The following is a 14,992-nucleotide window of genomic DNA, read 5'->3' as shown; positions in this document are numbered from 1 at the left end:
CTGACAAGATTGGCATGCTTGCCCCGCGATGGTAGCTTCATTCCTAGATAGCCCGCCCTCGGCATTACCCCAAACATCCCCAATCTTCTCCAACTTCAACATAACGCTAATGCGACTAGTTACACACATCTAATTGAGGTTCAGCGACATCGGGTCAGATAACGATGGGGTGTCACAGGCCCACGTTGCTGCTCATGCGCCGTTCGATTTAGATCGCCAGTCTTCCTGGCCACCGAGGTAGCGATATACCACCCGCGAGTCCAAATCCCTACAACGCGGATCGTTGGCTGCGCCATCGTATGTCTGTAGTCCAACGTCACCCAACACGTTTCTCGACCCTACTCGTTTCGCCATGTCCACGGCTAAACCGAAGTCTTTGCGCATGAGCTGCACTTTGAAACCCTGCTTCCAGCCTCCTGAAGACGGGGCTTCGGGGTATACATGTGGGACAGGGCAAAACTTGTCGCAAATCGTGTTCTGGGCAGTACCCGCAGCGTATACTTTGGCCAGAGTGCGGGGATCCAGTCCGCTGCGCATTCCCATGTCGAAAGCCTCAGAGCAAGCTATGGCGATGATACCCGATAGGTAGTTATTCGATAGCTTCGCTGCAAGTCCAAGGGATGGACCTCCGCAAGGTATCACTTGCCCACCCATCAAACCCATCAGATATGTGAGGCGCTCAATATTTGGGTCCGACTCTGCACAGCCTAGAAAGAATGCGATCGTGCCTTTGATGGCTCCCACTACGCCACCACTCACCGGGGAGTCATAGAACGACGCCGAGGGGAACTCAGCGGCGATATGATCTTTCACAGCGAGGCTGGTTGCCGTGTCTATTGTTGAACAGTCGATAAGCAGCTTGTTCGAGATATCGGTGCTGCATACGCCGTTTTGAGGATCGAGATATACGGATCGTACATGTGCACCTTCAGGCACCATGCTTACAACTGTGTCCTGTCATCTCGTTAGCTACCATCTTCGCACGGTGGTGTCTGGACTCACGACTTGTTGCGCTACGTCTTTGGCGCTTTTTGCCTTTAAGACTCGACCGGGAAACTCTGCACACGCATCGTCTACCATCTGTTCGACCACGTCATAAACCCAAATGCGCGATTCCTCGGGCAATTTGTTGGCAAGATGAGAAAGCATTGGTTTTCCCATAGCCCCGAGGCCGATGAAGCCCAGCTTTCTAAAATCGTGCGAATGCGTCATGCCGAATGCGTGTGCCAGATAGGGGTGGGGGATTGACTTGAAGCCGAGAGTACTTTCAGGAACGACAGAGAGTTAGCGTCGAGTGGGAAGTTGGTGTGTATACGAGACCTGGAGATTTTGAGAAACACGTCAACACTCTACCATCAGAACGCGTCGTGAGCGTGCCGCGGCTGGTGAAGCGGGGTAGACATTTCTCCAACGGATAACGACGCACTAATCCTACCCACTCTTTCGCCAACACCTAATACCCCCATACGTACCTTGGTAAGCTGAACGATGATCTCACGTGCCATCTCCATCTGCTCGTGCATGAGAGCACCTGCGGCTGTCCTTCTCAACAGCCATAGTCTTGCAACCTTGAGACGACATCATCTACGAAAAGCTCCATCATTCTTGAAAAATGTCTGCTATTGTCTCGCAAAAGCAGTCCGACCATGCAGCGGCGGCCGTTGTCACTGTGCACGCGTTATCGTGTGGTCATTTTTCTCTTCCAGAGTACCAATTCGTACACCCTGTTAGTCGAGATGCACGCCGGACCGTACCTTCGTTAGCATTTCTGATACAGCACTACAACCAAAGCACCAAGAAGCGGACACGGCTTGTGTTCGATCTGGGCCTGAGGAGAGACATCAAGAGATACGCGCCACCAATACAAAAGCATGTCGAGACGAGACAGCCAATGAGTACCGATCCGGACGTCACCAAGAGCCTTGCGGGAGGCGGGCTAGTACCCGAGGATATCGATTATGTGATCTATTCGCACGTAAGTCACACGACCTTGCTTTGCGGACGGTAGGTAACGTGGCTACGGCAGGTGCATTGGGATCACATTGGCGAACCTCGAGACTTTCCCACATCTAACTTCGTCGTCGGCCATGGTTCACTTGCATTGCTGGATGGCACATCGTCGTCTTTGCGCGGTGGCCATTCTTTCTTCGAAAGTGATCTTCTGCCAGAAGAGCGGACCATTGAACTATCGGAACCTTGGGCAAACGTGTTGACGAAGCACGACTCATGTAGGGGAACGGGCGATATCAATTTTAGTGGCTCCTGGCAAACGTACGGAAACCTCCCTCAGACTTTGGATGTTTTCAATGACAGCTCACTGCTCATCGTCAACGCACCCGGTCATCTACCAGGACACATCAATCTTCTTGCTCGAACATCTCCTGATCAACAAATTTACATGGGCGGAGATGCATGTCACGACAGACGACTATTGACCGGAGAGAAAACGATCGGAGAGTGGAACGATGCTCATGGACAAGTCTGTTGCATACATGCCGACAGAAAGCAAGCTGAAGCGACGATTGACAGAATCAGAGCCCTGGAGAAAGAAGGTGTTGAGATCATCTTTGCACATGACGTTGAATGGGAGAACGATCCAAAGAACAAGACGCGCTTCTTCGGCGCGGAGCAAAGCATGGATGGTTAGTTGTTAGGACCCAAGACATCACGCAGCAATTGCTCTCAACAAGATGTCGGGATACCGATCGTCTTTCGCACATACCACATTGCAGACTCGCAGTATGGAGTACCCGCCACAGCTGTATTACTTCTCGGTCGGTCACCGGGAGGTGTGCTGATCCCTGCGCTTCCCCACACGGCAGAGTTGGGGAAATGTGGGGCTTGCTTGCTCCTCACCATCGACCTACTCGGAATACGCGACTGAGGGGCGGCAGGCAGGACAACGCAGATTACATCCGCGGAACTAGCAACTGTGTACTTCATGCGCTCCTGTCTCAAAGTGGAGATCTCATCTGTTCAGCAGTGATTCGAAAGCAATTGACATGGTGGTTTCAGTGACGCGAACTCTACCTATGCTATTCACGTCTTTATCTGTGTCCAGAACCCTGATTTGAACGACTCATACTATCAAGCAACATGTCTCTCTCGCCAGACCAACAGCGTCTAAAAGAGCGGTTCGAAACCGAGCTCGGCTCCGCAGCCTACGATGAGTCCTGGGCGCGGATGCTCAAGCACTCACCCGAGATGTTCGCAGCATCGCTCCGCCTAACAACCATACCAAAGCGAAGCAGCCACCTATCCCCCAAAATCCAATCCCTAATCTCCCTCGCCATAAGCGCATCATCAACCCACCTCCATATCCCCAACATCCACCGCTACACCCGCGCCGCCCTCTCCTCAGGCGCCTCCCGCGCCGAAATCGTCGAAACACTATGTCTCACATCCACCCTCGGCATCCACGCCTCCACAGTCGGCATCCCAATCCTCTTCGAAGTCCTCGAGGAGCGCGGCGAAGCCATACCCAAAGGCATGGCGAACATGAGCCCGCAGCAACTCGCACTAAAGCAGGATTTCGAGACGAAGCGCGGGTACTGGAACGCGTTATGGGAAGAAATGCTGCTCATCGCACCTGATTTCTTCGACGCGTATACGGAGTTTAGTTCTGTGCCGTGGACGAATGAGGGGGGCAAGGGCGTGCTTGAACCCAAAGTAAAGGAGCTGATATATTGTGCGTTCGATGCGGCGGCGACGCATATGTACAAACCGGGGTTGAAGCTGCATATGCGGAATGTGTTGAACTATGGGGGTGCGAAGGAGGAGATTATGGAGGTGTTGGAGTTGGCGACGTTGTTGAGTATTAGTACGTTGGATGTGGGGTTGGAGGTTTTGGAGAAGGAGATGGGGGACTGTAACGGCATAGACTGTTAACCTAGCGACGAGCGCGGAGCCTACATTGATGTTGGATCCCCCACTCTGCGTGTTATCCATGTAGTGTTCAGACCTGGTTCAGTCTTTTCATGTATGAGGTGAGCATAAAATTCTAGTGGCATGTGTTACATTTGATCGGCGTATCATGAAGGCTGCTTGGCAGCAGATCTATTGCACTCAAAAAAATCCATTACCGACCACCTCCTCCCCAGGTGGCTTTCCACAGGAATCGCGGTGGCTTTCCGCACAGAAATCGCGGCCTCACCGGCGCGTTGCCCGCAACTTCAAGCGTCGTTATATACAGCGACAGAATCGATCCCATGAGATGATATCCGTTCCGTCTAGCCCAGTAGATCGGATTGCTGCTCCTTAGGAATTCGTATTCGCATTCGAGTCCGCGATTTTCTCGGCAGACATCCCATGCTTCGTGCAGAATGTCGAAAACATGCTGGCTAGGCGCCGTGTGCTCTATGACCAGAGAGAACGTACGCATGCTTTCCTTTAGATTGTTGAAACCCATCGTAGGGTTCTTCTCCCAATAGCCAGGTATCGTGTATTGCCAGCTGTGGCTATTCCCACACGCACGAGTGTAGGATCCGTACCATTCTATCAATTCCAAGGCGTACTCGCTCAGGTTGTACTCTAGTTGCAGACCGGGCTGGGAGATCTTGTCGCTTAGTGTCATCTCGTCTTTGGCCTCGATACGAACTTCCGGAACGCGATGTAGCTGATCGTGGCATTTGCGTACAAGACCCGATAGCGCCAGAAGCTCCGATCGCTCTTCGTCGCAGAGGATTGTAGTAGTGCCTTCTGATGTTGGATCCTGGAGAGCCCTGTTGAGCGTGTCGAAATTTGCGGAGAAAGTAATCGCGAGGATTTCGAGGATGTATCGCTGCAGCTGCTGAACTTGACTATTTGGCTTTTGAGCCTTGGGAGGAGCGCAGTGTCTTATTTCCTTCGGTGGCAAGCCCAGAGGCACGCAATTTTCACCTTGTGATGTATAAGAAGGTAGTGACTTTGAGGCAGTGCCACCAGTTCTTGAATATTTTTTATCCTCTAGTAGACTTTGTTGTTCGGCTGTGTCGTGTAGCTTTGAGAGACGGTAGCGTCCGAACGGTCCAAGATTGATGATCGGCATGGTCGCGGTGTTGGGAAGGTTAGATGGGTTGCAATAAGTTGAAAGAAGTGCGTTTCGTCAAAGCTTGTAGAGTCTTTCTGTATATCGAGCCTGTCCAGGGCAGTATTCGCTACCAAATAACTGTGCATGTGCGTGTGCAACCCTGTAGCGAATGAGAATAACCGAACCTAGAGTCCGGGTCGAATCTCCCACCCAAAATCCTGACTAGTTTTGCAGCCTACAATAACATAAAACCACGCAAAGTGGGTGATTCGACATTGATGTAGCTTCTAGGGTGCTTTTGAGGTCGAACCTCCCACCCAATGTACGGAGAATTCTAACCATGTTTGCAGCCTACAATAACATAAAACCATGCAAAATGAGTGTTTCAACATTGATGTAGACTCTAGGGTGCTCTCGAGGTCGACTCGTACGGGACAGGCCTGACATTAACCTAGCTCCGTCTTTGGATTATTGCTGCTTGATTACAGGTATGAGATGAGCTCTAGGAGTGATGGGTAGCTATTTGGCAATGAATCATCGCAGTATCGTAGGCATAAGCGATAAGTCTGAAGTATGGCTCTGGGGTGCATTATCTAATCTTATTGTCTACTTAATGGTCTGACTGGTGGTCACTTACATAATCCAGTGAGTAGATCAGATTTTGCGGAAGCGTTGCGAGAGTTTTGCGGAAGCGATGGGTTCGTTTTGAGTGGTTGCGACATTACTCGACTGCGAACGACGTCTTGCATGGCAAGAGCGGAAAGCGGTAGCTGTGGTTCAGCCAGATCCGAGGAGTGTCGGCTTGCTAGGTACGATGAGCTTATGAAGGTGATCTGTCTACTAGAGCCGAAGATATAGCGATGAGGTGCGTGCGTATTATCCTCGTGCAGTTGATTTGAGGTGTGAACATTGTGGTGTCATATATTGCTAGGTGGATGTGTTGCGTCATGCACAAGTGTAGAAAATCACAATTCACGGTGAAGACGCGCCAAAACTTCCCGCATCTCCTCCCGCTCCGCCTCCATCTCCCTCTCCGTCTCCCTCATCGCCTCCCTCACCATCGCACCCAGGATGCGACGCTCGAGCGCCCCACCCAACCTCAGCCACAGCCTGTCAGGGCCGAAGCGCCACAGCAAAAAGGCCAGAAACAGGCCAATCATGACGGCGATGCAGTCGCCGAGGAATTTGTTGGCGACTTGATTCCAGTCGAGCCAGGCGAACATTTTCGCGAGATTTTTAGTGTTGCTAGCTACATAGATACATAATAGTTAGTACGCTGAAGCCATATTACAGTTTGGAAACGAAATGTGCACATACCTGTTCCCTTCTTGTGGGTGCTAAGGAACAGGAAGCAGGATTCGGAACGAGATTTGTTACATTGCAGCTACAGCGTGGGCAGGCGCTCCTGCGCTGCTGCTGCCTCATCTCTCGTTTACTCCTTCTCAAAAGTGTGGTGTGCAGTTTCCTCGTTGGCTCCGTTGAGGAACATTTCTACATCGCTCCTGCTTCACTATCTCACTAGAAGATGAAAGCGCACGGTACCTCTGAATGTCAAGATTTACTACAGTGACGCGAGCCTACATGACACTACCTGGGTACTTTTCGACCGTTCTCATGACCCCCAGGCAACTACCAACAGTCTCAAGGCCTACGCCTTCAGAAAAGACATGTTCTTGATCTGCTCCGTGATGTCCTCCAAGCCTTCCATCTTGTCCTGTATGAGCTCAATAGCCTTCTGCGGATCCATCCAGCCGGCGAACTTCTCAGGTACCTGCAACTGCATGTTGCGCACATCCACCAAAAGAGCTTTCACCAATGGCTGGTTGAACAGCTCTTCCGAGAGGTACTCTGGTACCGACTCGTCCACGGAGAGACTACTAAAGCCCATGAAATTGCCCTTCGCGAACTGGTCTTGCGCATGCTCGGTTTGAAGCTCTTTCGCCACAACCTTCTCTTTCTTCTCCTTGTAGATGATGAACTGCATAGCCCAAGCAGATCCATGTTTCTGGTACTCTTCCGCTGGCATCTGCCGGGCTACGCTCCAAAAGTCGTCCGTGGCGTATTTCTGCGGTGGAACGCATTCTTCGAGTGCTTTCACCGCCTCACCCATTCTGCCCCGAGCCTGCTTGCCCCAATGTACCAAATCATACTGGCTTGTGCGCCAGAGCCGAGCGATCCAGTAGTCGCGCCTCTCCTTCCCATCGTACTCGATATGCATCGCCGTTTCCAGCCATGCGCCGACGAACTGTTCGAGGAATACAATGAGTTTCTCCGCGAGAAACTTGCGCGCATTAGGCGTGTTGAGGACTACATGGGCTAGGAGGACGTTGAAACGAATCTCCTTGTGCCAACTTGAGAACGACTGTGTCTCGCTGATCTGCCAATGCCATGTCGCCATGCAGACTTTGATGTCTTGATCGTTCTTTCGCGCGAGGAATTCGGCGGCGGCGAAGTCGTTGTAGTTGGCAAACACGAAGTCGAGCTGCAGGTTTGGAGGGATGGTAGGGACATGTAGGCTTTGCGGGTTCTCGTAGATGTCGCGGAGGGTGGGGAGACGGCCTGAGGGGAACACGCGGCCGGGGATTTTGAGCTTGGATAGCTTGTGTTTGAGGAGGTGACCGGCTTTGGTGTGCAGGTCGAGGAGTTGTTGGTTGGTAAGCGCCATCTTGGGGAAGGGAAGGGAAGATAGGTGTGTAGATTGTAACAAGCAGAGTTGGTAAGGCCGATAGAAATTGATTTTATGATACCGAATCGAGGTGAAGGCGAGCTGCTCGCGCGAAAGAAAAATCGCTGGTGACGCCATTTCTTGATCGAAAGTGAGGGTGAGTCGGCTGCCTAAGTGCAAACGCGCGCGATTCTCGCTCACCTCGACAATATCAACTATCTCAGTGCGCCAGATTTTGACTTCCTCTCTTGAATCTATTCCGATTATCTACTCTTTAACAACACCCCCTGACAACACCTGAATCGATAGGTACATCATGGCGCTTACGAAGGACCAAACTCTCGAACTCCACCGGAAGGCCACCCGACTGCTCGAGATCAAGCTCGCGCGTGTCCCCAGGCGCATCTTCGCATCGGGTAGTCGCCCTACTATCCACGAGTACTACACCAAGGCACCTACCATCTACGTTCCGAGTATACCAGAGCAGTACCAACTGGAGTATCTACTTGCCAACTACAACGCGGTTCTGGCCGCCGATTCCAAAGCCATCAAGACGCCTGGCGTAGACATTGACGCCGCCAAAGCGATCTGGTACTGGCAAATCGACAAGTCGCACTCTTTCAGTCGTTATCACACTGTCGTCCGATATAATATCCTGACCGCTGTCATCGTAGGCGCGTCAAAAAACCCAGGTGCATACTGCCCCGGATCAGCGCAACAATTCATCCACGCCTTCGTTATTGCGTGGAAAGAAGCAGTGTCGCAATCATCTTCTTTCACCGACCGGGAGGCCTTCTTGAAGCTGTGGGCGGAAGGGAATCACGATGTGATGCAATGGCGTTCCTGGCAGCTCGTCGCCATGCGTCGGGCTGTTGCGCAGATGATGGAGAAGGTGCCTGAGCTCCCTTTCCCTGCTAGTGAGTTCTGGGACAAGGTCCAACAGCAGCCTGAAGTCGAGTGGAAGAAGCATGGACATGCGTGGGCGGCGCAATGGGTTAAACATGTGGCGGAGGAGAGCGAGCTTGCGGCCAATCAGAAGGCCGGAGATGCGGAGATGGAGGGTGTGGAGGCCGGTTTGTGTGGATTGGGAATGGGGGAAGCGCCCGGATACCTTTGCGAAGAGCTGTTCGAGCAGCCACATGTGAAGGCTTTGCTCCTGGACATCGAGGAACCTGACCCGGAGCTGCCAAAGGAGAGGTGGGATATGCGAGCTATGTGGTTGGATCCTTCTGCGGCGATTGCCTTCATGAAAGGCGTGAGTAGCACCGCGGTTGATGAGCTGGACACTGCGCTGCAAAATATGTCCTTTATGACCTAAAACCGTTGCGTGGTCGCGTGCCTGTGACATAGCAGCATATGTACAGTAGAGATAAACTTACCTTCTACTCTTCTTCTACGCTGTGACCTTAGAAAAGTAAAAATCTAAACAGGTCTGCCGCCTACATTAACACAAAAATTTGCAAAGTAGATAGCCCAACGTCAATGTAGTCTCTAGACCTACTTAGGCTTTTCTTAGGTTGACGTTCTGTAATGTAGAAAAGGAATTAGCAAAAACAAAATAATGGCGCTGACAACCTACTAACACAGAGTCGTACCCTATAGCGTGCTTTCTGTTGTCAACTGTAGTGAATCGAACCCACGAGCGACCATGGGTATGACTCTTGCAATGCTGATAGCCAGTGTGGGTGAGACAACTGACTAGACTAGCCGGTGATGCGCATTGCTGTCTTCTTCGTTTCAATGAGAAAGGCTTCGGTGATGGGCTTTATATACCTAGAGAATGTCGCGATAGACCTACCACAAGTAAATTTGGGGGTGAGGCGGCGGGCTGCGATTTGGGGTGAAGGACGCACGTCATTGTGGGCGTGGACGGGAGAGTCTGTGCGGAGCTGGTGATTTAGGCGAGAGTGTTGACGGTGGGAGAGATGACGAGGTGCAGGTAAGGAGACGTGAGCGCGGAGATGATGAGTTGCAAATGCATCGATACGGTTTGGAAGGAACAGCGAATGTAGCGTATGATGGAGAGACTGCAAGATAGAGAAGACAGTGGGAGATCACGCAGTAACAAGAGGTGACAAAGTGTCCTAGGTGAGGCACTGGAAGTCGAAGTAAACATGGAGGCGCTGATGACATAGCAAACGAGAACGTCAGAGTGTGGGAGATACGGATAGAGCGGTGAGAGAAACTATAGTATCATGCAAGAGTGAACAGGTGCTTACCGACTACATTAGTATACAAGCCAAAGTTTCGCAAGATCCAAAGGTAATGTAGACTCCTAGGTGGTACGTATTTAGCTTCTTCCTGGTACGAGTTGGTCCAATCCAGATGTCCAGAGTCACGATCAAGACCAGGGTGACGGGCACCTTGAAGTATAGTTTTACATTTCTCTTGCTTCACTTTCTTACTACGAGGGTAAAGCGTGACGCACCTCCCGATTTGGAACTCTAATACAGTGACACGAAGTCAAACCAGAGTCATACACGGCCATCTTCCCACTCATGTACTCGCCTGCTTCAAAGCTTCTAGCTTCTCAACCTGTCTCCTCAGCATAACGAGTGCGCCCAGACTGATCTTCCTAAGTCCATCACGCTCGCCCTCCTCGCTACCTTCGGCGCTTTGCTCGACAACGTCCTTGGCGGCTTCAATAGCTTTGTCGAGGAGTTTTGGCGCGCCGTCTTCTTGGCTGCGGTACAGATATTGTAGCTCCTCTTTAAACGGCGCGACCTCATGTGTAAGTGCGTGATGGATGAAAGCGCGGGCGCGGAAATAAGCGCGTTCGGTATAGAGCGCCGAACTCAGCTTGGTCTCCGGCGCTGAACGGTGAACGTCGTAGCCAGCTTCGTTGTAGTAAGGCTCCTTCACTAGTACGAGTCCCATGATGGAGACTAGAACTTGCAGTAGCGTACTCTTTGTGGGGCTCCAGCTCTCGTTCCGCTCGTCGGTGTGCCATGTGCCGAGTAGACTCAGACAGATCTTGCCGTCCTCGTATAGGTTTGGGTTGACAGGTCCGTTGCCGTTTGTCCAGCTGTGGAAGAAAGCTGATGGTGCTTCTTGTGGGTATGCCGATCCGAGGTGGAAGTCGATAACGAAAGGCGCGTACTCGTAAGGTGTGTCGTTGGGGCCGATCATGAGGACGCGGAGGAGATCTAATCGAGACTCCCATGTGCGGACGAAGATGCCTGGTGGAAGTGAGCTTCGGAGGATCTTGTGCTCTTTTGCTATCCGGCGCATGAAAGCTGACGATGAAGCTGATGATTGAGAAATGTAGTGGTGGGATGCCGGTGGGGCTTCTTCGAGGATGAGGAAAGAAGCTGGCCCCTCTGTCGGCTGTCCCGTATGATCATCCAGCGCTATACCGCCGTCTTCGTCGGGTTGCTCTTCGGGAGTCGTCTTCGATGTGTCGACTTCTTTCGTGATGTCGACAAGATCGGGCATCGATGTATCCGTGTTGCCATCATCATCTTCTTCTTCGTCCTCATCCTCTGTCGACCAGTCTCCTTCGTCGCCAACGGGCTGTTCACCATCCATTCCCTCATACTCAATCCACATCTCGTTGAATGACGCCGTGTCGAAATCGCTCTCATCACTCTCGTCAGAGTCATCGATGTATTCACCTTCTAGCGGATCCATGTTGCCGAAATCATCAGCCATGTCGCTGCTGTACGCAAGAGTGACGCGTTCGTAGGGAACCTTGACATCCACGACAGGCTTTGCTGCGCCAAGGCGGACGGTGAGTTTTCCGTCCAGACCCAGGTCAATAACCTCTCCAAACCAGTCGGGGCCAGTGACATTGAGTGGTGTCTGTACGCCTTCGATTGAGTCTGGGTGGACTAGGACGAAGTCGCCGCGCCTTCGTGTTAGTGCTGGGAAAGAGTAAATGTCGTAAAGACTGACGTCTTCAACGGTGTCGTGTAATTCTCCTGTACTTGACGGAGGAAGTAGATCTGGACCGAAGAACTCGATGGAAGGATTCTTGAACCATCGCACAGTGGCTATCCGATCTCGGCCCTTGACTGTCTGGACTACACCCACTTTCGAAGGTTTCTTTGTCGCAGAGTCATCAGCATTGTCACCCTCGCGGTTCTCTTTGGAGAAAACCACTTCACCAGGCCAGACCTCGTCGTCATCTTCTACATTGGGATCTGGCAGTAGAGAAGAGCTGAGGTCGTGTGTTATGGACAGGTCTTGCCATTGAACGGTGACCCGACTGTGAGTCTGCATCACTAAGAAGACATTGAGATCGTATCCCAGGCTTTCCGTCCGCGCAATACGTGTCACCTTCCCTTGTGGATATCCGTTAGGTAGTTCCCTCGTGCCGTCGTACTTTACAGCAGCGCCGGCGATGTCCTTGAACCGTACCCGATCACCCACGGCCACATCGGTAACATGGTATGACTTGTCGACACCGTTTTCGGAGACGGGGAGTGTTGTGGCCGTACCTCCTGAGGCATCGTATCTGTAGAAGTTGGGGCTCTCGAATTCGTCTCGACCGATTGTCGCCGGAGGCTCGTCTGCATTGAAGGCGACGTTGCGCGCGCCGATGCTTCTTGCTAGCCATTGCACGTCGATCTCGGATGCTCTTGTCTCGACGACCATGCCCACAGGCGGCACGCTCGGATCGTATGCGCCGAATCTCCAGTTTCCCCGCCGCAGGTTGCCCTTCTTGGTCTTGACTGTGTCGCCTACGCTGAGCCGCTCGAGAGTGGTGTCGTCCTGTTCCAGCTCGGCCGGGTCCTCGACGACCACGACTGAGTTGTTGGCCAGCCTGATGGCGACCTCGTCGTATACGTTCTCTACCCGCCCGACCCAGTCGCCGTACACGACTAAGGCGCCCTCGACGAATTCGTGAACGTTGATGAGCTCGTCGGCCGGAATGTTCCGTATGGATAGATCGTCGGTGGTTGTCTGTGTGATTTGGCCGCCGTTGAAGAGGGTCGCGGGGAAGAGGGTGCAGACCGCCTGGGTGCCAATGACCGTACCACTAATATGATCTTCCGCCTTCCTCTTGACCACATCGCCTACGTAAAGCGCTCGATCCAGCAGTTGAAGCTTTGCTTCTGGTATGAGTTCCGTCTTGTACTGCGTCTGCCATGACACTAGGACGGTACCCCGCGGTGGGATACCGTCTTTCATGAACTTCCAAAAATCTTCCCTGGGGATATCGGTGTGGCGTTCGATGTCGTCGGGATAGTCGCGCTGTGGCCGGGGCTCGTGCGAGTCGACATCGCCAAAAGACCTCTCTATGATGCCGACGCTGTACTTGTCGTCCTTGAGCCCCACGGTATCCTCGACACAGAAGACGACATCCTGCGCGCTTTGCATTTGGCGTGCTGAAGTATGCGGTGGTGTGCTTTCTGCCACTTCTGCCGTGTTGACTGGATTTTGCGGTACTGAAAAGGTATTGGAGGCGGTGAAGAAAGGCACGAGGTGATTCGAGGGTAGCGTTCGCGGCGAAATCGGTCGTGTCGGTGCAGCTTCGTCGTCGGCGGTCGAGAGGTCTGTGAGAAAACGATTCTGGAACAGCTCAGCAAGGAAACGCTCGACTGCGTTAGGTTGCTGTGGTCTATTTGCGTCGTCGTCCGGGCTATTGGGGTTGTCTGTGTGGGAGTGGCCGCGATCCATGAGTCCTGCGGTTCCAATGTTGCGGTAGCGGCCGCATGTGAAGTGCAAAGGGCGCTAACGCGGCAGGGGTCAGCCTCGTGGCACCTCCGCCCGCAGCTCGACACCTGGGCAGCCACCCCACGCACCCCTCGAGACGCAATTCAACAGCTGCACGCGTCATTGGAGCAGTGAAACGCGACAACATGGCGGATCCTCTCTACGAACTACTGATACCCTACTTCGACGCCCAAGACGCGCAGCTACGGCCCTCCCCCAATGACGCCGTTACCAACACGTACCTCTCCCGCCTCACGACCCTGCCCCTAGCTGCCCTCACATCCTCCGAGCAACAATCGCTATCACAAAGCTCGCAGTCCATACTACGATCACTGCAAGCGCTCTCGAAGCGGTCGCATAAACCCATAATATCCTCGACCGACCACCTCCTACACCTCCGCAAGACACTCCCGCAGATAGGTCAGGATGCAGGCACAGTACAGGCGGAGCTGCCGAATCTGGAAACAGCTGTGCAGAACTTCTCCGAGAAATACAGCAGAGGGGCAGATAATGCGATCCTAGACAGAAGGAGAAAGGCGATGTTGCTGTCCCGAAACATTGACCGCGTATCTGATGTGCTCGACCTGCCCACCCTTCTCTCATCCGCCATCAGCTCTTCCACAGCCGCCGCCCAAGCCTCCTCGTCAACGGCCACCGCCAACGCGAACTATGCCTCGGCTCTCGACCTCCACGCACACATCAAGCGCCTCCACACGCTATACCCAAACTCAGAGCTGGTCTCATCGCTCACTGCCCAGGCTGAGCAGGAGATGAAGACTATGACAACCAATCTCATAAGCTCGCTCCAGACTCAGGGAATCAAGCTGGCAGGTGCCATGCGAACAATCGGGTGGCTCAGACGAGTGGCCCCAGAACTGGACGAAGCATGGTCAACAAAACAAGCCGGCATAGGCAGTGGAGAAGGCACACTGGGTGCCTTATTTCTCGTGTGTCGGTTAGTGTGCCTGGAGTTAATGCTCAGCGCATTAGATCCTCTGCGCGAACTCGCAGACCAAGAGACAGAAAAGCGGACAACTAAGGCAGCGAAAGGCGACGCTGGCTGGGCAGTCGGTCAGCAAACAGAAAAGTACCTGAAGAAATATCTTGAAGTCTTCCGTGAACAGAGCTTCGCCATTATATCCATGTACAAGAGCATCTTCCCTTCCGCCTTACCAGCACCAGGGTCCGACGAAAGCGCCCCCGCTGTAAAGCCAGTCAACACATCCAATCCTCTACAACCGATACCATCGGCCCTCGCAACGTTCCCACTACACCTAGTAGAGATGCTCTTCGACACTCTGCGAACATATCTTCCAAACGTGCAAGATCGCTCGCAACGAGACTCGCTCCTCACGCAGGTCTTATACTGTGCTGGTTCGCTGGGTAGACTGGGCGGTGACTTTAGCATGATGATTGCGTTGTTGGAAGAGGACTTGCGGGCGGAACTGGAAGAAGGCACAGACGAGACGGAGGAGCAGGAAGTTGAGGAAGAGTGGGTAGAGGTCATGAAGAAGCATCGTGTTCAGGCTTCTAGGTTGGAGTTGCTTGCATCAGGCGTCGGCTCTGGGAGGACGAGTAGTCCTGTAGACCGAGCTGCGAGCCCAATGAGATGAAGCTTTTGTTGTACTCCGGTTTCAATACACGCCAGATGTCTGCATGGA

At 52.8% G+C, this 14,992-nt stretch overlaps 7 protein-coding genes across 7 annotated transcripts; 4 read left to right on the top strand and 3 right to left on the bottom strand.

The window, feature by feature from the left end:
• Positions 1-1,612: 1,612 nt before the first annotated feature.
• J4E78_006381 (uncharacterized protein) lies at positions 1,613-2,647 on the top strand (the record flags this gene model as incomplete). The annotated part of the gene is made up of 2 exons (XM_049366993.1): positions 1,613-1,975; positions 2,027-2,647. 2 exons carry the CDS (start codon positions 1,613-1,615, stop codon positions 2,645-2,647), a joined length of 984 nt encoding a protein of 327 aa, XP_049221699.1.
• Positions 2,648-3,096: 449 nt separating this feature from the next.
• On the top strand, positions 3,097-3,888 carry J4E78_006380 (uncharacterized protein; the record flags this gene model as incomplete). Its single annotated transcript, XM_049366992.1, has 1 exon — positions 3,097-3,888. One exon carries the CDS (start codon positions 3,097-3,099, stop codon positions 3,886-3,888), a length of 792 nt encoding a protein of 263 aa, XP_049221698.1.
• A 190-nt stretch (positions 3,889-4,078) lies between these two features.
• J4E78_006379 (uncharacterized protein) lies at positions 4,079-5,026 on the bottom strand (the record flags this gene model as incomplete). The annotated part of the gene is made up of 1 exon (XM_049366991.1): positions 4,079-5,026. One exon carries the CDS (start codon positions 5,024-5,026, stop codon positions 4,079-4,081), a length of 948 nt encoding a protein of 315 aa, XP_049221697.1.
• A 1,630-nt stretch (positions 5,027-6,656) lies between these two features.
• J4E78_006378 (uncharacterized protein) lies at positions 6,657-7,673 on the bottom strand (the record flags this gene model as incomplete). Its single annotated transcript, XM_049366990.1, has 1 exon — positions 6,657-7,673. The coding sequence occupies one exon, from the start codon at positions 7,671-7,673 to the stop codon at positions 6,657-6,659; it is 1,017 nt and encodes a 338-aa protein (XP_049221696.1).
• A 316-nt stretch (positions 7,674-7,989) lies between these two features.
• Positions 7,990-8,991, top strand: J4E78_006377 (uncharacterized protein; the record flags this gene model as incomplete). Its single annotated transcript, XM_049366989.1, has 1 exon — positions 7,990-8,991. The coding sequence occupies one exon, from the start codon at positions 7,990-7,992 to the stop codon at positions 8,989-8,991; it is 1,002 nt and encodes a 333-aa protein (XP_049221695.1).
• A 1,178-nt stretch (positions 8,992-10,169) lies between these two features.
• J4E78_006376 (uncharacterized protein) lies at positions 10,170-13,295 on the bottom strand (the record flags this gene model as incomplete). The annotated part of the gene is made up of 1 exon (XM_049366988.1): positions 10,170-13,295. The coding sequence occupies one exon, from the start codon at positions 13,293-13,295 to the stop codon at positions 10,170-10,172; it is 3,126 nt and encodes a 1,041-aa protein (XP_049221694.1).
• A 182-nt stretch (positions 13,296-13,477) lies between these two features.
• Positions 13,478-14,944, top strand: J4E78_006375 (uncharacterized protein; the record flags this gene model as incomplete). The annotated part of the gene is made up of 1 exon (XM_049366987.1): positions 13,478-14,944. One exon carries the CDS (start codon positions 13,478-13,480, stop codon positions 14,942-14,944), a length of 1,467 nt encoding a protein of 488 aa, XP_049221693.1.
• Positions 14,945-14,992: the final 48 nt, after the last annotated feature.

The sequence above is a fragment of the Alternaria triticimaculans genome (genome assembly GCF_023758025.1).
Source record: "Alternaria triticimaculans strain BMP 0046 chromosome Unknown scaffold_8, whole genome shotgun sequence".
Taxonomy (NCBI): Eukaryota; Fungi; Ascomycota; class Dothideomycetes; order Pleosporales; family Pleosporaceae; genus Alternaria; species Alternaria triticimaculans.
This window is presented reverse-complemented; position numbering and strand designations above follow the sequence as displayed.